This window comes from Haliotis cracherodii, unplaced genomic scaffold (assembly GCF_022045235.1).
Source record: "Haliotis cracherodii isolate W230 unplaced genomic scaffold, xgHalCrac1.p SCAF_6, whole genome shotgun sequence".
In the NCBI taxonomy this organism is placed as follows: Eukaryota; Metazoa; Mollusca; class Gastropoda; order Lepetellida; family Haliotidae; genus Haliotis; species Haliotis cracherodii.
Window position 1 is genome coordinate 25,660,171 of NW_027266319.1, and position 23,690 is coordinate 25,683,860.

A 23,690-nucleotide genomic window follows, 5' to 3' on the forward strand; every position below is an offset into this window, starting at 1 on the left:
GAATGCATTGTTAAAATTCGTCTGAATTTAAGAAAATAAGAACTTTAATTCCAATTCCAATATTCCAATTTTGCACGAAATAATGATATTTTTTTGTTGCCAATTTGCCTGAAAAGTGGGATGCTCTGTGTATTGCACATACCGCAAATGTACAACAATGTATGTTTTACAATCAGAAAGAGACATCAGCTGATCAATTCTGTTGTGGAAATGACATAAAATAATCTTCAACAATGAACTGTCCTCATTCCTAACATCTGTTTTTGAGACTAAACTTGCCAAATAGTTCAGTAAAACTACGATGTTGTCCGAGAGACCTAGCTACCAAAGATAGTCTCCTTGATATCTGCCACTGTGGTTAGTATTATTTGACAATTGTGAGTTGACAGTGATATGTTTGAAAGTGAAAGTTAAAAGGTTTGTTGAGTGAAAGTGATGACACCTGTTCATGTCTTGTTTCCAGAGCATGCAGCCGACCAGATTGACGAGATGGAAGCCAAACTGTATGAGCTTTCAAAGAAACCAGGTCAGTCATGTAGTGGAATCTTTCAGTGGAGAAGCCTAGTGGTTTTGGCGTTTGCTTGTCAAGCCAAAGACTCAAGTTCCATTCCTCATGCAGGCCAATCCCCTTTGTGCAGGCCAATCCCCTTTGTGTTTGTATGTGTATTCCCAGGTTTCCCAGAGCTCAACTGTACAGCTGTTGTTGTGTATTCCCAGGTTTCCCAGAGCTCAACTGTACAGCTGTTGTTGTGTATTCCCAGGTTTACCAGAACTCAACTGTACGACGGTAGTTGTGTATTCTCAGGTTTCCCAGAGCTCAACTGTACAGCTGTTGCTGTGTATTCCCAGGTTTACCAGAACTCAACTGTACGACGGTTGTTGTGTATTCCCAGGTTTACCAGAACTCAACTGTACGACGGTAGTTGTGTATTCTCAGGTTTCCCAGAACTCAACTGTATAGCTGTTGTATATTACCAGGTTTCCCCAAGCTAAACTGTACAGCTATTGTTGTTTATTCCCAGAGCTCAACTGTACAGCTGTTCTTGTGTATTCTCATGTTTCCCAGAGCTCAACTGTACAGCTGTTGTGAATTCCCAGGTTTACCAGAACTCAACTGTACGACGGTAGTTGTGTATTCTCAGGTTTCCCAGAACTCAACTGTATAGCTGTTGTATATTACCAGGTTTCCCCAAGCTAAACAGTACAGCTATTGTTGCTTATTCCCAGAGCTCAACTGTACAGCTGTTCTTGTGTATTCCCAGGTTTCCCAGAGCTCAACTGTACAGCTATTGTTGTGTATTCCCAGGTTTCCAGGAATTCAACTGTACAGCTGTTGTTGTATATTCCCAGGTTTCCCAGAACTCAACTGTATAGCTGTTGTATATTCCCAGGTTTCCCCGAGCTCAACTGTACAGCTATTGCTGTGTATTCCCAGGTTTCCAGGAATTCCACTGTACAGCTGTTGTTGTGTATTCCCAGGTTTCCCAGAACTCAACTGTATGACGGTTGCTTCGTATTCCCAGGTTTCCCAGAACTCAACTGTATAGCTGTTGTATATTACTAGGTTTCCCCGAGCTCAACTGTACGGCGGTTGTTTCATATTCCCAGGTTTCCCAGAACTCAGCTGTATAGCTGTTGTATATTCCCAGGTTTCCCCGAGCTTAACTGTACGGCTGTTGTTGATGCTACCAAGGAGAACCTGGAGGTGGAGAGGTTGCGGAGACGGGTGAAAGAGGTCATTGATAGGTAGGAGTTATCAGAGCCTCTAGCCTTACACATACACTGAACTTGGCATAACATACCCCAATAATGAACACAGACTTACAAGATCATAACAAAGACAATGGACCTAGAGTTATTTGTAATGGAAAGTTCTTATGTGATAACATTAATGTATTGAACCTGCAGAACTATGTAAAAGTGATCAATAACCATTTAGGTGGAATTTTACTGGCATAGATTGACATTTTGATATGTGGAACTGTTGACACTTTTTCTCTCACTCACTCACTCACTCTTAATCTGTGTTGTATGCGCTCGTGTTTGTTTTCAGTTACAAGGTCAGAGGTCAGCTGGTTATGGGTCAGAAGGTTCCAGCTAGCTATGTGGTAGGTTGATAGTGATTGTTGTTGATGTGTGTGTGGAATTCCACCTATATTTGAAGAACAAATGACCAGAAGTGTTGTTAAGGCAACACTGACATTATAGATAATATGTCTGATCACATAAGAATATTTCGTTTTGGATCTTCTTGATGAATCAGGGAGGGACTTTAAGATAGATGGTATCAACTGTATTGGATATGATTGTTCATGAGGTTAGGCTGTATAAACACTGTGTCTTCCATATGTGTTCCATGTCAGTTCAATGTGTGTTACATGTGTGTTCCATGTGTGTTCCATCTGTGTTAAATGTGTGTTCCATGTACGTTCCATATGTGTTCCATGTACGTTCAATGTGTGTTCCATGTGTGTTCCATGTGTGTTACATGTGTGTTCCACGTGTGTTCCATGTGTGTTACATGTGTGTTCCATGTGTGTTCCACGTGTGTTCCATGTGTGTTACATGTGTGTTCCATGTGTGTTCCATGTGTGTTACATGTGTGTTCCATCTGTGTTAAATGTGTGTTCCATATGTGTTCCATGTACGTTCAGTGTGTGTTCCATGTGTGTTACATGTGTGTTCCATGTGTGTTACATGTGTGTTCCTCGTGTGTTCCATGTGTGTTCCATGTACGTTCAATGTGTGTTCCACGTGTGTTACATGCGTGTTCCATGTGTGTTAAATGTGTGTTCCATATGTGTTCCATGTACGTTCAATGTGTGTTCCATGTGTGTTCCATGTGTGTTCCACGTGTGTTCCACGTGTGTTCCATGTGTTCCATGTGTGTTCCATGTGTGTTCCATGTGTGTTCCACGTGTGTTCCACGTGTGTTCCATGTGTTCCATGTGTGTTCCATGTGTGTTCCATGTGTGTTCCACGTGTGTTCCACGTGTGTTCCACGTGTGTTCCACGTGTGTTCCACGTAGGTTCCACGTGTGTTCCACGTGTGTTCCACGTGCGTTCCACGTGCGTTCCACGTGCGTTCCACGTGCGTTACACGTGTGTTCCATGTGTGTTCCACGTGTGTTCCACGTGTGTTCCATGTGTGTTCCACGTGTGTTCCACGTGTGTTCCATATGTGTTCCATCTGTGTTCCATATGTGTTCCATGTACGTTCAATGTGTGTTCCATGTGTGTTCCATGTGTGTTCCACGTGTGTTCCACGTGTGTTCCATGTGTTCCATGTGTGTTCCATGTGTGTTCCATGTGTGTTCCACGTGTGTTCCACGTGTGTTCCACGTGTGTTCCACGTGTGTTCCACGTAGGTTCCACGTGTGTTCCACGTGTGTTCCACGTGCGTTCCACGTGCGTTCCACGTGCGTTCCACGTGCGTTACACGTGTGTTCCATGTGTGTTCCACGTGTGTTCCACGTGTGTTCCATGTGTGTTCCACGTGTGTTCCACGTGTGTTCCATATGTGTTCCATCTGTGTTCCATGTGTGTTACATGTGTGTTCCATGTATGTTCCATGTACATTCCATGTGTCTGTTCAGTATGTGTTCCATGTGGCTTTCGTGTCTGGTCCACATGTCTGTTCTGTGTGTGTTATGTGTGTGTTTTATGTGTGATTCCAGCGCCTAGCGGAGCTTCTGTCAGAGGAGGCGAGGACCCTGGAAAGCATCCGCTACCCAGTTATCCGACAGGGGAGGCTGGTACAGATAGTTCGGAACGAAGGCCTGGACCTATACGAGGAGGAGGAACTACAGCAGGTGACAGAGGGATTGTGGGATACACTTCTGGGAAACAATGACATTCAATTCCTCAAGTCACTGGGCCTGACCATGAGTTCATGCCAAACTGCATTTTGTTCAGCTAACACTCTCTTGCACTAAATTTGTGTTTTGTGATTTCAAAATAAAATTCAAAAGGTGCCTTTCATAACCAATTTCATAAAGATGTCATGTGTCAGAGATTTATTGTCTTGTTGATTCTTACAAAACATTTTCTACAAACATTCCCCAAAGAAAACACTGCAATTAAATTTGGGGCGAGTGATTTAAAAAAAAAAGAAGAGAATCCCAAATCAAAGAAGCATCCTGCTGATAGTACCTGAAGTGGGCATGAACCATGTACTCAATGCCACATTCAGCACTTTACTGTGAATATACTTTCATCATACTCACTTCATCCCGACTTTCAGTGGCTACCAGCCTGACAACAGGCTTTCACAGTCTTTATAAGAAAGTAGAGTAACCTCCCCTTTCCATTTCAGGCTGTGAGGTTCCTCCATGAGGGCGGGGTCCTGCTCCACTACAACGAGACAGCGCTGCAGCTGAGAGACTTCTACTTCATCAACCCCGGCTGGTTGTGTCGCATGATGGCCCAAGTGGTCACTGTCAGAAATATCAATCCATTCATCGATGCAACTGGGGTAATTAAGAGGAAACTAAATCTTGGTTTTTGAAATTATTTTGATGCTCTCACTTTGTCTTTTAGGTTACAGTCGTCCTTCGTTTATACGGACTCTTGCGTCATTTCACAATTCGTCCGTATAAACGAATTTCCGTATAACTGAAACCAGCTTCTTACTGGAAGAGTTACTTCCCTTCAGTTATGCAACTCATGACAGATAACAGAGCAAACATATACATCCACTCAATCTTTATTCATACACGTTTCAAAAAGTCTGTCATGGAAGTTTGAACTGTCACCAATTGTCGATTTTCCTATGGTATGTCCAAATTCTGTGCCATAATGCTTACTGATGGTTTCTAAACTTGCTGACGGGTGTTTTTCTTTAAACAGACAAATTTCCCTTTTTTCGCGTGCTGTAACTGCGTGTCGCTTACGTTTCGCTGATTGACAGGCCATACTTACACAACTTTGACCTCTGACCTCCACAGACGCTATACTTATCGAAGGGGATTACATGTACAATAAACAAGCTCGTCTCAAACGTAACTCAGTGTCACTTGGTTAATTGACTTCTCACGAATCAAAGGATTACCACCAGCGGCAGTGTATTGTCCGGATAAGTGAGACAATTTTGTGTGCATTTCAGTGTTTTGTGTATGAAAATGACAATCCGGTTCCGGAAACTGAATTTCCGGATATATGGGTAAATTTATATAGTAATTATTTCGTTTTGAATGAAAATCGTCCGGGAACCGAGGTTTCCGGATATCTGAAGTCCGTATAAGCGGGGCACGACTGTATTACTTAGAAGTGAACCCAGACTTTGTTAGAGCCAAAGCACATTCGCCACATGCGTTGTATTTCGCTGTGTTGATGCCAGGCTAGTTGCCATGGTTATGATGATGCCTGTATGCACAGTAAGCTGTAGAAACATCATGGTGGTACCACCGATGGTCATATAAGGCCGTGCAGAGTAACATTGGTTCTAATCCTAATTTCAACCTATCTTGTCAGCATCATACTGAGATCCTACTGATATACTGCGTCTAGATTGACATCATTAGAGATTTCAGCTATGTAGAATGCCATCTTGGATTTTCTACCAGCAGTGCCACTGCTGAGCTGGAGTGATATCTGGAAATCTTCGAATGGTTCAGTGTACAAGTTTGGTGCTTTTAACCCATGCACACTTTTCATCTTAACTGTCCCACAAGAGATACATTAGAGTTGAGATACAAAATTGAATTTGGTGAAGTCAGTATTGTTCATGATACATGGGCTGCTTCACAACACCAGTTCAGTTGGTATTCTGTGTCAGTACGATGAGGTGGTAATCTATATGAATAAATCAGAGTACTTTGAGATAACGTTTGTGTATCTGTCAAGACAAGGGATACTCGGGTCCCATGCTGACCTGGCATCCTCACAAGATATTTTCTTATAAAGTTTGTTTGTTTGTTTGTTGTTTAACGCCGCGCTCAGCAATATTCCAGCTGTATGACGACGGTCTTAGATAATCGCATCTGGACCAGACAATCCAGTTATTGAGATCCACACAATTGGGATACGATGACATGCATCAACCAAGTCAGCGAGCCTGACCACCCGATCCCGTTAGTCGCCTCTTACGACAAGCATAGTCACCTTTTACGGCAAGCATGGGTTGCTGAAGACATATTCCACCTTGGTCTTCTTGTAATGTAAATTTATTCGTCTTTTTACAGATAATGAAGAAGAGTGATGTCAACTTGCTGTTCCGGGGAGAATCTTTCCCCAACAGCCTAATACCACAGTACCTCAGACTCCTTGAGAAGTAAGTCAAAAATCATTGTAGTAAGTCAGGTTTACTCGACTTTGAAATCAAACCCATGGTGAGTGGATCCTGGCATGAGTAGTGAGTGAGTGAGTGAGTTGGGTTTAACGCCATTTTTAGCAGTATTATAGCACTACGTGTCAGCTTAATGTGGGAGGAAAGCCCCAAGTGATGCAGGTCTCAGACGTTTACCACTTCGGTGAAACCCACGAGCACGGGTATATGGTGCTGACAAACCAAGAAACATAATCATAATCAGGGTGAACCGGGATTCGAACCCACAATCATAGGTTTCTGGCGTGCCCAAGGGGCGCAACTTTGCACAGTGAATTGCGGCGCCTTAGACGACTGGGCCACCCATATGCCCCCCCCCCCCATTTGATTTCTAAGGGGTGGGTGGGAAGATATTTTATTTACATATTTTCATGTCCTTGTTTCAGATTTGAGATTGCATTACCAAGGAATGAGGAAGAGTTACTGGTCCCTTGTCGTCTTCCTGAACAAAAACCTGCCCTCAAAATGCCCAACCTTGCCAAGCATGGTAGGTTTACAAGGTGTTGACATTTTGGAGGACCGGCCATTTATTACAGGGGGTGGTGGTTTTTTTATGAACATATGTATTGAAAATAATTACCCTCCCCTAATACTTGTCATATTTTGGGATGACTCTCCCAAAGTCCTTGTACATTTTTTCATGACCCATCCAATATGTATATTACTTTTTATGACCGTAGCCAAGAGACCCTCTTTTCCTCTGACCCATCCACCCCTGTAATAATTGACCGGTCCTTTATAAAGAATGAAACTGGGGGGTCCCAGGTTGGAATAGTCAACAAGCTCTCTACTGCTTGTAAAAGGAAGACGTAACTGGATTGGTGGAATGTTGCTCATAATATCAACCTCTCTATCACTCATGAGTACCTGGATGCCCCGAAATAATGCTCACTACAGCCTAAAATGACAAACAAGACAAAGAATTATTTTCCTTTTTTATTTCATGGATAATAATAATAGTCAGCTTCTATCTCACATACCCCATGCACAATGCAAGCTCGAAGCGCACAATCACAGTGAAAAAAGTTTATCTTGATGGCAATCAGGAACAGATGAGTTTTTTAGGTGAGACTTGAAGAGTGAAAAGCATGTAGACTGTTTCAGTTTTAGAGGGAGATTATTCCAAGCAGAGAGACTAATGCACCAACTGATTTCCGTTCTAAATTGTGAACATTTATTTAATGTATTCATTTCTTGTACTTGCAGAATTTCTGTGAATTTTTCTTTCATGGACAGTGATGATTAATTCCTTGCAATAAAATGTTCTTATAAACATAACTTCAAAAGACATTACTATAGCAGCTTAATAAGAAGTATCTCATGGCTATAAATGGGTGGATAAGCCAAATGAAATTCACAACATGCAGCGCAGAGTCTTCTCCCTTGTCTGCCAGGATCTGCTGATTGTTGGTGTGTGTCCCCAATTCCCCAAGTCTTTACGACATCAAAACCATGCTGGTTTTTCACAAACTGCTAAAGATCTGCATTTCTTTTGGCCTGCCTCTCACATTAATCTCCCAACAGTGGGCGCGGTCAGGTAGCCTAGTGGTTAAAGCGTTCGCTCGTCACGCCGAAGACCCGGGTTCGATTCCCGACATGGGTACAATGTGTGAAGCCCATTTGTGGTGTCCCCCGCCGTGATATTGCTGGAATATTGCTAAAAGCGGCTTAAAACTATGCTCGCTCACTCACTCACTCACTCCCAACGGTGATGGGACTGAACTAGTGAAGTGACATTAATCACAAATAATTCCATCAATAAATCAGTAATTAATATGTAACATATCTTATAAGTAATTGAAAGAGAACAGGCAGGGATATTTCAGCTATGTAGGTAACTTTATTCTTTGTCCTTTTTTGGCACATCCTTGCCAAAATATCTCATCTTGTCAGTTGTCTTTTGTTCCAGAGAAGATATCTCGGATATACTCCATGCCGTACACCCCCCTGGGCTTCTGGTCCCGCCTCATCACGCGCCTCATCGTCTTCTCCAACAGCAACGTCACCGAGGTCAGTTGCACACTGGCTGCACCAATCTTGCATCAAATGAACCAATTCACTTTGTTATCTATGCTTACGTCAGTATACAAATATATTTATACAAATATGAAGAAAAAAAATGAAATTTTCTTTTTCTGAAAATGTAATGAAAAAACATGTGTTACCGGTATACAAATAAGAAGCAAATCTGAAAATATTTGGGGTTATTTATAGGTGTGAACCGCCGTCATATAGCTGGAATATTGCTGAGTGCGGCGTTAAACAACAACCAAACAAACAAATTATAGGTGTGATATAAATGTAAAGAAATAATCATTTCAGTTTGACTTTTGCAGTGTTCCCGATGAGTCAGATTGTATCAGTGTGAATATGTTCCCAAAGAACATTTCGGCAGTTTTGTCCCCGTGGAACAATATGACCAGGGAAAAACATCCATGGGAACAAAACTCCTGGTATATCGATTTCTTTAGAACAAATGTTCAGGGGAACAGATTTACACTCACATCTGCCTGCACCAATATTTCATTTCATGTATTTTCCAGACCATGATGCAGTTGACGAGGCAACCGCAGCTTCAGTACTGGAGACAGGGCATCCTCGTCAGGTGGTCAAATGTAACTATGATCCCTCTCTAGGTTACCTATTCACCCGTCAACTCATCCACCTATGCATCCATCAACTCACCCACCCACCACCCATCAACTCACCAACATATACACCCATCAACTCATTCACCTGTGCATCCATCAACACCCTACCTGTGCATCCATCAACTCACATACCTGTGCATCCATCAACACCCTACCTGTGCATCCATCAACACCCTACCTGTGCATCCATCAACTCACATACTTCTGCATCCATCAACTCACATACCTGTCCATCCATCAACACCCCACCTGTGCATCCATCAACTCACCCACCTGTGCATCCATCAACTCACATACCTGTGCATCCATCAACACCCCACCTGTGCATCCATCAACTTGCCCACCTGTGCATCCATCAACTCACCCATCCATCAACTCACCCACCTACCACCGATCAACTCACCACCATATCCACACATCAACTCATCCACCTGTGCATCCATCAACTCACCAACCTGTGCATCCATCAACTCACCAACCTGTGCATCCATCAACTCACCCACCTGTGCATCCATCAACTCACCAACCTGTGCATCCATCAACTCACCCACATATCCACCCATCAACTCATCCACCAGTGCATCCATCAACTCTCCAACCCACTTTCTAACCCACTTTCCATCAATTCATTCACCCATCAATGCACCAACCTGTGCATCCATCAACTCACACAGCCACCACCCATCAACTCACCTACCAATCCACCTGTGCATTCATCAACTCACCCATGTACCATCCATCAACTCACCTACCATCAACTCACTCACCCAGTCAGTGTACTGTTTCAGACTGCCTTCTTCCTGGTGGATGCTACCACCCACCCTCCCACCCATCAACTCACCCATCCATCCATCAACTCACCTTCCCACCCATCAACTCACCCTCCCATCCATCAACTCACCCTCCCACCCATCAACTCACCCTCCCATCTATCAACTCACCCTCCCATCCATCAACTCCTCTCCCCCCTATCCATCAACTCACCCTCCCATCCATCAACTCACCCTCCCATCCATCAACTCACCCAGTCAGTGTACTATTTCAGACTGCCTTCTTCCTGGTGGATGCTACCTGTCAGCAGGAGTGTGAGGAGCTGTACATCACAGTGCCGGCCTCACAGCATGGATACCAGTAGGTTCACAGATATACGCTTTTGCTATGATTAGGTTCTTCTTCTTCTTGTTCCAAACCAAAAAAGTGGAAATTAATCATATGTGAACAGTTATTTTTGTTCCTTCCAAATCAGGCAAACCATATTATATGGTCAGCTAGCATTAAAAGCATTATAACAACCAGGTCTCTCTTATGTACAGCTAAAGCACTTTTTGATAATGAAATATAAAACATCATGTATCTGCCTCATTTTTCTTTCGTCAAGCCTACTTTGCATGTTTTCATTTTGAAAATGTATCTATAAAATATTGACATAGGAGCATTCAAGTTGATGAATAGTTTATGCACAAACAGGAATCAACTGTATTAATAATCAATAGGGAAATAGGGAAAATACCAGGTCCAAATTTACTTTCAGGGTACCCAACCCCCAATTACCCAACCCAACCCGGGTACCCACAATTAAATTCGTTGACTACATTGTTCACACTCAGATCATATAAAACAAATAATTTCCAAGAAAATACAGTTGTGTAGAAAGGGTTGTCGCCATTAATTTTTTTTGATTGTTGCAGCCCTTATACAATATCTCATGTGACTAACCATGGGTCTGGGTAGTCCTGTGGGTACCGGGTCCAACACAGGATCCACCGGACGCGGGTAACGAGTTACCCTCCCAGGTCTAGAAAATACTCTTTCTGTTGCTGTTGCAGACTAATGGGTTTTATGGCTGACCACATCGATGCTCTCATAGATGAGTGGTACCCTGGATTAACCAGCATCGACCCCATCCTCGGCAGGGAGCTCCTGGAGAAGTTTGTCCCCTGTGTCAAGTGTAAAGGTACACTCCGGCACAGCAATGACTTAGCATTACAACACTGTCGCAACATCATTTGCATATCGACCCGTGAAGATCCCGGGGTAGAATAGGTCTTCAGCAACCCATGCTTGCCGTAAAAGGCGACACTGCTTGTCGTAAAAGGCGACTAACAGGATCGGGTGGTCAGGCTCGCTGACTTGGTTGATGCAATTGCGTGGATCGATGCTCATGATATTAATCACTGGATTGTCTGGTCCAGAATCGATTATTTACAGACCGCCGTCATATAGCTGGAATATTGCTGAGTGCGGCGTTAAACAACAAACCAACCAACCAGATCATTTGCATATCACGTGACCGGATTTATCTTTTGTTTGTAAACAAACCTGCTTATTCTAAAAACACAGTTTTTTTGGGTGGTGGAAGCCAATTGTTTTGTGGTTGTGCGATTGTTTTGCATAATTATCAAACATGCTGATGTATGTTTGTTTTCTCCAGGGACTGAGCCATACAAGTTTTTGTTTGAGGACCTGCTACGACAGTCCGAGAGGAGTGATGTCATCAAATGTCCGTACCATGAAGATATTGTCCAGCTGGCTGATCTGGTGAGTTATTTCTACATTTCTACATGTTTTCAGCATTGCACTTTGGTACAGCTGATGGCTATTGCTGGATAATTTTAATGTTTGGAACAATTTGACCAGTCACCGCAGAGGCTCCCGTTCTCGTGATCACGAAAACTTTATGTTGACAATTAATCGTCAACAACAACAAATATGACTTTTAATGATTCACATTTAACATTTTAACATTTATGATATATGTATCTATTCTTTGTCAACTAAAGTACGTTTCAAGGCATCAATAGCTGTAATTTGACCATGGTTGCTGTAAATAACTGTGAGTTGGCGCAGTCCACCAATCACTTCATGCCCGAAATAAATGCTTTTTAGGGAAATTCTTGATGAGCGCCCCATGCTGTTTCCAGTGAATGGAGTTGTAACGATGGTTCACTGTATTTGGTGTTTTTGTCGGCTTCATAAAATATATTATATTCAGTGCCATAGAGTATTTCAATTTATAAGCCTTAAAAATTAGCCGACAAGGCACCAGGAATTTATATTAACCATTCCAGAACAATTTTAAACATGCCATTGCCACAAGGATACAGGGAATTTGAACCATGTCATCATTTTCTTTATGAACAGATTTGAGATAAGATTGACTCTGACCCGATGAATATTGAATGAGTCAACATAAGCATATATGGCAGAATATTTTGTGTTTAGAAGGACCTGTAGATGATGTGTGGCAAATGTACAACTTCTTGTTTCCCCCCCCAGGCACCAGATGTGATGCTGAGAGATTTGGAAGATAAGTTCCACATGGATTGTGAACAGTTTGAGCTGAAGGAAAGGTTAGTGGAGGGGTTGATATGTCCTCTATCTACAGCAGTGATCAGTGGTATTAGCATCACACTGGTGGCACATGAGCGGTCACAGACCTTTATCCCCGTCACGTGTGAGGGGTACATTGAAGTTTGGGCTCTGTCCATCCGTCCATCCATGCTATTTCAATTTAAAGTTTCTTCAGATGACATTTGGAATACATATGTCATGAATATGTTGTCAAGTTTGAAAAAAAAAGAATTATTATATGACAGAGTTATGGCCCTTGTTTAGTTTCAATTTGTATGTGATCTTATGAGGCAGGGTTTGTTTCAAGAGCACAACTTATATACGGTTTAATATATCTTCATGTAACTTTGCATACATATCAGGCTAGTTCTGAACTAGTGCTTTTCAGTGTTCCTGAATTTTTTAATTTTGTTTATCGTTTCTTTTTCCAAGGCAAAACATTGGGTTTGTTTTTGGTGCCAACAAATTTATTACATGAAACTTTGCAAATGTATTAGACTTGTAAAGACTAGTGCATATCTTTTTAACAGAAATGTAAGATTATATATTTACAATTGTGTGCATGCAAGAATGATGGGGGACTCTGACTCTGTATTTTTTGGGAAATGGAGGGATGCATTTTGCACACACAGCTCCCCCCCCCCCACACACACACACATTGTTCTAATCTATGACCTACTTATTACAAATAGTACTCTCATTTGTCCATGTTGCCTCACCCCCACCCCCCATCACACCCCACCCCATATAGTTGTGAAAGATGTTGGCGACCCTCACCCTTTCTTTGCCGTGTCATTTTTTTATGACATCTAGGACATAAAACATTACATGTGGCCTATGACGTATGTTTACTTGCAGTTCGGAGTACCTGCTGGGTGACGGAGGGTTCGGGGCCGTCTACAGGGCCATCTACAAGAACCAGGTAGGTCAACATGGGCAAGTATATCATTAGGAGTTTCTCAGCACCCGTTCGTTTGCCGGACTTCGCTGAAAGGTTACAGTGTAAATTTTTTCTGCGCATAATATTCAAATTTCTTTTTTTTCCAAAATATTGAACCCGCTAGAGGGGGGTGCGCATTATACATGGGTGCGCACTATACTCAAGAAAATACGGTACTTGAAATAATGAAAATGTTTTAGGTTGTTGCTGCCAAAGTCTTTGCTGCCATTGGTGATGTCCATCCTCACAAGATGCTGCGACAAGAGGTAGTTATCTGTTTCAATAAAGGACACAATAGAGGTATGCGAAAAGACTGAAGGTCATCTGCAAGGGCAATCTCTCAACAGTTCAGACATCAGTTAGTCATTAGACCTACCTCAAAAGAGTTTTGGTCTGGATAGCCTAGTGGTTAATGAGTTTGCGTCGTCATGATGAAGGCCTGGGTTCTATTCCCCATATGGTATCAATGTGTGAAACCTATTTCTGGCATCCCCAGCCAGTATATTGTTGATTATTGCTAAAACCAGCAGAAAATCATCCTCACTCACTCACTTGAAGGTGTTTTGGGTCAGTATGTGGCTGAAACAATGATGCAATGTTAACTTTTAACTCACTCACGTGAAGAGGTTTTAGGCATAAATTTATTCAGCATAAATTAACATATTGTATTTTTTTTTATATTTGGAGTGTTGTCTATACATATTAAAGGTAATGATACAAGTATACATTACAGAACTGAACACCATAGTTGTGCCTTCATTAATTATGTTGTCTGTCAAACTAGCTTGTTTCACAAGTGGTAAATCAAGTCTTTTAAAGGCATTTAGAAGCGATATACACATAAGGAAGAGAAACTATGGATGTCAACTTCTATATTATGAGGAAGACAACATTTCAGAGTACATACTTACTATAATAAAGAAGTTGACATCTATAAATTCTCTTCCTTAAAGTGGTAAATCTCTGGTCGTGCATTACTTTGACCTTCCTCTTTCATTAAACTAACATGACTGAAATGTCATAAGTTTATGTCAAGAATTTGGAAAAGCACAGCTCACTTTTAAATGGTCCACTAGGCATTGCAATGATTGTGTATCACTTCCAAGGATTGAGAGATGGCACGGGTGGCCCAGTCGCCTAAGGCGCCGCGATTCCCTGTGCAGAGTTGCGTGGGTTCGATTCGATTGTGGGTTCGAATCCCGGTTCACCCCGATTATGTTCTAGGTTTGTCAGCACCATACCCGTGCTAGTGGGTTTCATCACTTGGGGCTTTCCTCTCACATTAAGCTGACACGCTGTGAAATAACTGGAATACTGTTAGAAGCCACGTTAAACCCAACTCACTCACTCACTCAAGGGGACCCAGGGTAGCCTGATTGGTAGATTGGGTTTCTCTTAACCTTTACCACATGGATTACGCTCGCTCGCTCACTCACTCACTCACTCACTCACTCACTCACTCACTCACTCACTCACTCACTCAAGGGGACCTAGGGTAGCCTGATTGGTAGATTGGGTTTCTCTTAACCTTTACCACATGGATTACCTACTCACTCACTCACTCACTCACTCACTCACTCACTCACTCAAGGGGACCCAGGGTAGCCTAATTGGTAGATTGTGTTTCTCTTAACCCTTACAACATGGATTACGCTTACACTAATCACTACAATAACACAACTCACTCACTCACTCTTTCACTCACTCACTCACTCACTCCAAGGATTGAGGTGAGTGACTGAGGTCATACCCATGATTATGTCATCCTATGTCATTTCTTGATCTGTTTCGCAGGCCACCATATTAAGACGGCTCAACCATCCCAGTGTTGTGTCACTCATCTCAGTTGGACTCCGCCCAAGCAGGGTGGTTGTGTTGGAGTTAGCTGCCCTTGGCTCACTAGGGTCGCTGTTGAAGAGCAACACGCCTCTTAGCAGATGTTTACAACACAGAATAGCTGTCCAGGTAGATTCTTGAACAGCTCCACAGATAAAATCCTTTTTGAAAAAATATGGTTTGAAATTTAGATCTTGTCTAAACTTGGATGATGGGGAAGCATTTATTGTCACGTTGAAGAAGCAGGCTCTATTCCCCACATGGGTACAATGTGTGAAGCCCCCTGCCCTCATATTGCTAAAAGCATCGTAAAACCACACTCACTCACTCTAGTCAAAACTGTTTTGTAGTATATATGTTGGGAATGCTACAATCTGATTGGCTGAAAGACCTTTAATAGGATTGAATCATGATAATCATCTTAATTTGTTTCTCTTTATCTTTTGTTTCTTAATCCAAAATTAGTGTGTATATTGTAGCCCTATCAGTTTGTGGGGCGGTCAGGTAGCCTAGTGGTTAAAGCGTTCGCTCGTCACGCCGAAGACTCGGGTCGATTCCCGACATGGGTACAATGCCCATTTCTGGTGTCCCCCGCAGTGATATTGCTGGAATATTGCTAAAAGCAGCGTAAAACCATACTCTCTCACTCAACCCATCAGTTTGTTGTACCCAGTAGATGATATAGTCCAAAATGATATTGAACATCTGAATATCCAGACATCATCCAATGGTTTCTCCCTAGGTGGCTGAAGGGCTGCAGTATCTCCATCTGCTGATGGTGGTGTATCGTGACCTTAAGCCGGACAACGTCCTTGTCTTCAGCAACTCGCCCAGCGCCCTGGTAGGTACACATGGTTGAACACGGTCAAATGGAAATCGATTAATTAATTCTATTAAGAATTGACTCCTGTATTTATTGTGCCCAGGTAGGTACACCTGGTTGAACGCGGTCACATGTAAATCGGTTAATTAATTATATTAGGAATAGACTCCTGTATTTATTGTGCCGAGGTGAACATGGGTGAACAGGTAAATCGGTTGATTCATTCATTTAAGAACTCATTTCATTTTTTTCTGTTTATGGATTATATACAAGACAACATATATAGCTTTATAGCTTAAATATAGCTGAATGCAGTTTATAACAACATTCACTCACCTATTGGAATGCATCATGTCAGCAACTCCTGTTATGCCGGCTGTGTGCAGGTGAACGCCAAGATATCCGACTACGGCATCTCCCAGTTCACGACTCTGTACGGGCTGACAGCCCAGGAGGGAACGCCAGCATACAGGGCCCCGGAGGTGGTCCGGAGGGAGACCTACTCCTTCCAGGCCGACGTCTTCTCGTTTGGCATCACCTTGTACTGCCTGTTGACTGGCCGCCATCCGTACGATGAACTGGAGTTCAAGTCAGAGATGGACAAGGCTGTCGCTGAGGTGAGTATTTGGTGCTAAATTGGTAAATATTCCACCAGCATGCTAAAATATGGGATTTAGAATATGACAATTAAATTCTAATGCCACATCATTTATTAGGCTTCATAAACATGTCTTTCAAACTAGCTGGGCTTAGGCTAAAAGTAAGAAATATTTGTGGGGATTCTGGAACAGAATATGTCTCCTGTACCCCATGCTTGATGGAGGAGCCGACTTAAGGGGATCAGGGCCCCGTTCCACAAAGTGATCTTAATGCTAAGGTGATCGTAACTCCTATACTTTAACATAGACTTACGATAGTCGTAGTGCTAAGTTCACTTTGTGGAATGTGACCCTGGTGGTAACATGTGCTGTTATTTCATGATACAGAATTTGTTACAGAAATTTGCTAGATAATATATAGTAAAGCAGCCAGGTCTTGTAGAGAGGTGAAAAAGACAATGTTCACATAAGATGAGGTTAATGTCGCGTAAGATGATTTCACTTATATAGTAACGTGCTTACATGTGTGTGGCTGCTTGGACTAGTCTAGTCTCGCTGGTTTAATCACGCTCGCCCACTGAGATACCATACCACAGTTTAACATGGATGTAGCTGGAAATATTTAAATAGTTTGTTATAACTGTTAGTATGTTATAACTGTAAGTATGTTATATCGTTGTCGTAATGTCTGTGTTTGTTATAATCCTGTTCTACTGGATGCATCTTCACAAGGCAAGGGAATTAACTGACTATAAAAGTTCAGCTTCCACAGGAAGATGACTGACTGTATGTGACATGTTTCTGTCTGTCAGAACCGACCTGTCCCAGCAATCACTCAGAGAGGTCAGTCCCCGTGGCCGGACATGCAGGACGTCATCATGCAGTGCTTGCAGCAGATCCCAGACCACAGACCCTCGGTCAGTTACCATGGCAGCAAACATTACAAACATTGAATGTTTGTTTCACGAACCACTGAGGCTGAGATGCAATTAAAATTAATTTTTTTAATTTTTTTTAATTCGTAATTTATTATTGAATTGAAGTTGGATTTGAACCATTGAATTTGAGTTTCTTTCAGGAAATATTTAGTACTTTTTCATTTAACATTTCAAAGAGACGGACACTGTTCCACAAAGCGATCTTAACCCTAGAGTGATCGTAGATCCACAGTTTAGCACAGGTTTACAAACATCATATTGCTAGATCGCTTTAGGGAACAGAAGCCTGGGTATTATGAATGTCTTGATAGAACTGGGGCCACAGGTGGCATTAAACCCAACCCAACCCACTCACTCACTCTAAGGCACCTCAATTTGCAGTGCAGAGTTGTGTTCCTTGAGTAAGCAGGCAACCTATTTTCTAGGGTTCGAATCCCGGTTTCTATGTTTGACCTGTCTATGAGACCTGTGTCACTTCAGGCTTTTCTGCCATGTGAAGCTGACACGCTGTGATATCTAACTGGATTATTCTTCGAAGTGGCATTGAACCCATCTCACTCACTTAATCACCTGATGAACTTGTTTTGATTGATCGTCTGACCCAAAATGTTTGGCTATGTGAAAAATGTAAAGGCAATTTGAGGTTCCTATGTTGTAGTCCAGTGAGCTGGTGGAGAGGTTGTCATCGGCGGAACTGTTCTGTCTGAAGGATGTCATTCCAGTGTCTGTAGGCACCACAGTGGAGTGTATGGCACACCAGGTCAGTTCCAACCAACAGTCACACTGTCAGTAACACTCACGAGCAATCATAATACAAGTCAAATAGACATTTTGAAATTACACTTATGCTAATAACTACGATAACACCACTCACTCACTCACTCACTGGATTGTCTGGTCCAGACTTGATTGTATACAGACTCCCGAATATTTCTGAGAGTGTTAAACCACAAACAAAGCTAAGTGGTTTCAGTTAATACTTGCCCAGGCTGATAGTGTGTTTTCTTACCTTGACAACAGAAGATATGTGTAGTAGGTCAAACAGAAATATGAACATTAAGACAGATGGCAATTATCATTTTAATTAATAACATAAGAAATTAGGGTGGGGTTTCTAAATCTTGAATTAAAATTGAAACAAAACTGGAAACAAATATGAATTTAAAATAAGCATGTTTTCAAGCTAGCCAAGCATATTGTTTTCTTTTTTTTTTTTAGCTAAGGCAAAATTTGGGGGTTACCTTGGAAATACATTAATATATGTGAGGGTGAAGTCAGATGTTCTGAAATATTCTATATGTATCATTGGATTGTGTAAACACAGGTTACCTTGGAAATACATTAATATATGTGAGGGTGAAGTCAGATGTTCTGAAATATTCGATATCGATCATTGGATTGTGTAAACACAGGTTACCTTGGAAATACATTAATATATGTGAGGGTGAAGTCAGATGTTCTGAAATATTCGATATCTATCATTGGATTGTGTAAACACAGGTTACCTTGGAAATACATTAATATATGTGAGGGTGAAGTCAGATGTTCTGAAATATTCGATATCGATCATTGGATTATGTAAACACAGGTTACCTTGGAAATACATTAATATATGTGAGGGTGAAGTCAGATGTTCTGAAATATTCGATATCGATCATTGGATTATGTAAACACAGGTTACCTTGGAAATACATTAATATATGTGAGGGTGAAGTCAGATGTTCTGAAATATTCGATATCGATCATTGGATTATGTAAACACAGGTTACCTTGGAAATACATTAATATATGTGAGGGTGAAGTCAGATGTTCTGAAATATTCGATATCGATCATTGGATTATGTAAACACAGGTTACCTTGGAAATACATTAATATATGTGAGGGTGAAGTCAGATGTTCTGAAATATTCGATATCGATCATTGGATTATGTAAACACAGGTTACCTTGGAAATACATTAATATATGTGAGGGTGAAGTCAGATGTTCTGAAATATTCGATATCGATCATTGGATTATGTAAACACAGGTTACCTTGGAAATACATTAATATATGTGAGGGTGAAGTCAGATGTTCTGAAATATTCGATATCTATCATTGGATTATGTAAACACAGGTTACCTTGGAAATACATTAATATATGTGAGGGTGAAGTCAGATGTTCTGAAATATTCGATATCGATCATTGGATTATGTAAACACAGGTTACCTTGGAAATACATTAATATATGTGAGGGTGAAGTCAGATGTTCTGAAATATTCGATATCGATCATTGGATTATGTAAACACAGGTTACCTTGGAAATACATTAATATATGTGAGGGTGAAGTCAGATGTTCTGAAATATTCGATATCTATCATTGGATTATGTAAACACAGGTTACCTTGGAAATACATTAATATATGTGAGGGTGAAGTCAGATGTTCTGAAATATTCGATATCTATCATTGGATTATGTAAACACAGGTTACCTTGGAAATACATTAATATATGTGAGGGTGAAGTCAGATGTTCTGAAATATTCGATATCTATCATTGGATTATGTAAACACAGGTTACCTTGGAAATACATTAATATATGTGAGGGTGAAGTCAGATGTTCTGAAATATTCGATATCTATCATTGGATTATGTAAACACAGGTTACCTTGGAAATACATTAATATATGTGAGGGTGAAGTCAGATGTTCTGAAATATTCGATATCTATCATTGGATTATGTAAACACAGGTTACCTTGGAAATACATTAATATATGTGAGGGTGAAGTCAGATGTTCTGAAATATTCGATATCGATCATTGGATTATGTAAACACAGGTTACCTTGGAAATACATTAATATATGTGAGGGTGAAGTCAGATGTTCTGAAATATTCGATATCTATCATTGGATTATGTAAACACAGGTTACCTTGGAAATACATTAATATATGTGAGGGTGAAGTCAGATGTTCTGAAATATTCGATATCTATCATTGGATTATGTAAACACAGGTTACCTTGGAAATACATTAATATATGTGAGGGTGAAGTCAGATGTTCTGAAATATTCGATATCGATCATTGGATTATGTAAACACAGGTTACCTTGGAAATACATTAATATATGTGAGGGTGAAGTCAGATGTTCTGAAATATTCGATATCTATCATTGGATTATGTAAACACAGGTTACCTTGGAAATACATTAATATATGTGAGGGTGAAGTCAGATGTTCTGAAATATTCGATATCTATCATTGGATTATGTAAACACAGGTTACCTTGGAAATACATTAATATATGTGAGGGTGAAGTCAGATGTTCTGAAATATTCGATATCTATCATTGGATTATGTAAACACTTCTTCAGGTACTGGGGGAGGACAATGTCCGTCTGTGGGTTGCCAGCGGTGACAGTGACTACATGCAACTCAGCTGGCTCAACCTCGTCAACTATCAAGATGACAGCCGGGGCAAGCTCAACCGCAAGTCTTTAGACTACAGTGTAAGTTACGTAACTTGATAAACCATTTTTTTATGTACCAGCCTCACTTCAAAACACCCCCTTTGAAATTTCGGGCAGAAAAATTTGCTGTGCACAGTTGCGTCCCTTGGGCAATCCAGAAATTGATAATCATGGGTGCGAATCCGGTTCCCCACGATTATGTTTCTAGGTTTGTCAGCACCATAGCCGTGCTCGTGTGTTTCCCCAGAGTGGTTCGTTATGCCGGTCAGTTTGTAATAAGCGTGTTCGTTATAAACATAGTTTTAGGCAACTGGAATACTGTTCAAGCGGCTTTAGACCCAACTCACTCACATACCACTTTGCACAGCGCTCAAAAATTCTGTACTGAGGTATAATGGCTCCTCAGCAATTGAAATGTATTTGTTTTTACAAAACAATATCTAGCTGTTCCCTTTGGAATTTAAGTGTGCTAACAAGAAGAATACTATTGATCCATCTTTGAATTCAGTGAAGGATATCCTGGCATGAGCTAGATAACATGCAGGTCTAATTTACAAAGTTTTTACTCTTGTTTTTACTTTAACTGATAATCTACCCTTTTCAGTTTCTGAATCCCAGGTTTGTTATATGTAGTTCAGTGCATTGAGTGTGTTCATATGTTTAATTTCCCTATATTTTAAAGTTTACTTGTGTGAAAGTACATGTATCACTCTCTCTTCAAAATGAACATCTTTACAATGTTTTCACGAAAGTATTTGTAATTGTGCCCTTCATGCATTGGCAACTAATTTACAATCTTGCCACTACGACTTTAACACCCTTGGCATGTTAACAAGGAGTGTGACTGCTGTTATACATGTGATGACTGGTTCCTCTCTCCAGGGGAGGGTCATGCGAGAGGGGAGAATCCTGTGCATCCTTCCCATAGATGAGGACCATGTACTGCTAGGCACACAAACAGGCAAGATCTGGGTGTTCAATGCAAGGGATTGTGATCTTAAACATTCCACAAGGAGGCTGCCAGACTCGGTCCTCTCTCTACACCTCATACACAGGTGGGTACTGTCATAGACGGATTGGGGGTTGATGGTGGGGTGAGTTGATGGTTGATTGAATGAATGGAGGGGTGGGTTAATACTTGGTTCAATGGATGGAGGGGTGGGTTGATAGTTAATTGAATGGATGTAGGGGTGAGTTGATGTTTGATTGAATGGATGGAGGGGTGAGTTGCTGGTCGATTGAATGGATGGATTGGTGAGTTGAGTGTTGGTTGAATTGATGGAGGGGTGAGTTGATGGTCGATTGAATGGATGGACGGGTGAGTTGATGGAATGGATGGAGGGGTGAGTTGAGTGTTGGTTGAATTGATGGAGGGGTGAGTTGATGGTCGATTGAATGGATGGAGGGGTGAGTTGATGGTCGATGGAATGGATGGAGTGGTGAGTTGAGTGTTGTTTGAATTGATGGAGGGGTGAGTTGATGGTCGATTGAATGGATGGAGGGGTGAGTTGATGGTTGATTGAATGGATGGAGGGGTGAGTTGATGGTCGATGGAATGGATGGAGGGGTGAGTTGATGGTGGGTTGAATTGATGGAGGGGTGAGTTGATGGTTGGTTGAATTGATGGAGGGGTGAGTTGATGGTCGATTGAATGGATGGTGGGGTGAGTTGATGGTCGATGGAATGGATGGAGGGGTGAGTGGATGGTTGGTTGAATTGATGGAGGGGTGAGTTGATGGTCGATTGAATGGATGGAGGGGTGAGTTGATGGTTGATTGAATGATTGGAGGGATTACCTATATGATACCATGTATGTTCATATTCTTATGTGAAGATAGTGTTTTTGTAGATGATTATAGGGATAATGTTGATTACAGTACTGACATTTGTTGACGTGTGTTTCAGGGGCGAGGACAATCTGGTGCTGGCAGGTTTAGCCAATGGTGGGATCAAATTCTGTCCTGTCTCAGAGATTATAGAGGTGAAAACATTATTATTGTTATGCAACACTTTGTGAATGGCCATGATGCAAGGTTTTGTCAGAGTTTGACTGCTTCTTCATTGTTGAAACCATGTGGTGCTTGGACATATCACGGATATCATTTGAAGGATATCTCCTTTATAACCCAGGAAATGTTTTTGCGTTATTGATGTCAGGTCATCCTCAAGGTCATTGCGTGAAAAAAATAACATGTACCACCTAACTCAAATTATTCGCCGTAGGTCAATGAAACTTGGGACAGGTCATCCTCAGAGAGGGACCTACATGTGAGGTCAGGGTCACAGTGAAGGTCATTCACCTTGTGCATGTAATTGTCATACAATTATTCAAAATCATGTGGTAACAATCTTCTGAGATCGAGGAGCATGTTCAGTAATTTTTTTATTCACCGAATTCCGGCGATCATTGGTTTATATCACATATATTCATCATGTACCAGTATAGTGTATAGCCACTGGGAGTGGTCATGAAATACTTATGACTGCTACTAGGGTTTAATTTATTCTCAAGATGATGTTGACAAAAACGTAAAAGAATTACTTAGTAGATATTTTAGCGTTTGCTCATCGAATGACATACCAAAGTTTGATTGGCAACATGGGTTTAATGGTTAAAGTGAAGCACGTGATATTACTGGAATGTTGTTCCTTCCCCCCCTGTTCCCTCTGCCGTGATGGGGAATGGGTGACCAAGTTGTCTTGGGCGCTGCAATTCACTGTGCAGAGTTGCATCCCTTGGGTACGCCAGAAACCTATGATCGTTAGTTCGAATTCTG

At 41.4% G+C, this 23,690-nt stretch overlaps 1 protein-coding gene across 1 annotated transcript in view; it reads left to right on the forward strand.

Annotated features, from left to right (window-relative positions):
- LOC139445203 (leucine-rich repeat serine/threonine-protein kinase 2-like) overlaps positions 1-23,690 on the forward strand; it is a 137,775-nt gene that overhangs the window by 106,778 nt on the left and 7,307 nt on the right. The window contains exons 39-61 of the mRNA XM_071226334.1: positions 464-526; positions 1,650-1,746; positions 2,054-2,108; positions 3,678-3,812; positions 4,316-4,474; positions 6,183-6,271; positions 6,712-6,812; positions 8,235-8,335; positions 8,869-8,940; positions 10,022-10,107; positions 10,803-10,930; positions 11,408-11,514; positions 12,253-12,326; positions 13,186-13,249; positions 13,468-13,533; positions 15,062-15,232; positions 15,846-15,944; positions 16,313-16,543; positions 17,338-17,442; positions 18,122-18,223; positions 20,818-20,952; positions 21,796-21,968; positions 22,819-22,894. Coding sequence (XP_071082435.1) covers positions 464-526; positions 1,650-1,746; positions 2,054-2,108; positions 3,678-3,812; positions 4,316-4,474; positions 6,183-6,271; positions 6,712-6,812; positions 8,235-8,335; positions 8,869-8,940; positions 10,022-10,107; positions 10,803-10,930; positions 11,408-11,514; positions 12,253-12,326; positions 13,186-13,249; positions 13,468-13,533; positions 15,062-15,232; positions 15,846-15,944; positions 16,313-16,543; positions 17,338-17,442; positions 18,122-18,223; positions 20,818-20,952; positions 21,796-21,968; positions 22,819-22,894 — 2,489 coding nt within the window. The remainder of the gene's footprint in view (positions 1-463; positions 527-1,649; positions 1,747-2,053; positions 2,109-3,677; positions 3,813-4,315; positions 4,475-6,182; positions 6,272-6,711; positions 6,813-8,234; positions 8,336-8,868; positions 8,941-10,021; positions 10,108-10,802; positions 10,931-11,407; positions 11,515-12,252; positions 12,327-13,185; positions 13,250-13,467; positions 13,534-15,061; positions 15,233-15,845; positions 15,945-16,312; positions 16,544-17,337; positions 17,443-18,121; positions 18,224-20,817; positions 20,953-21,795; positions 21,969-22,818; positions 22,895-23,690) is intronic.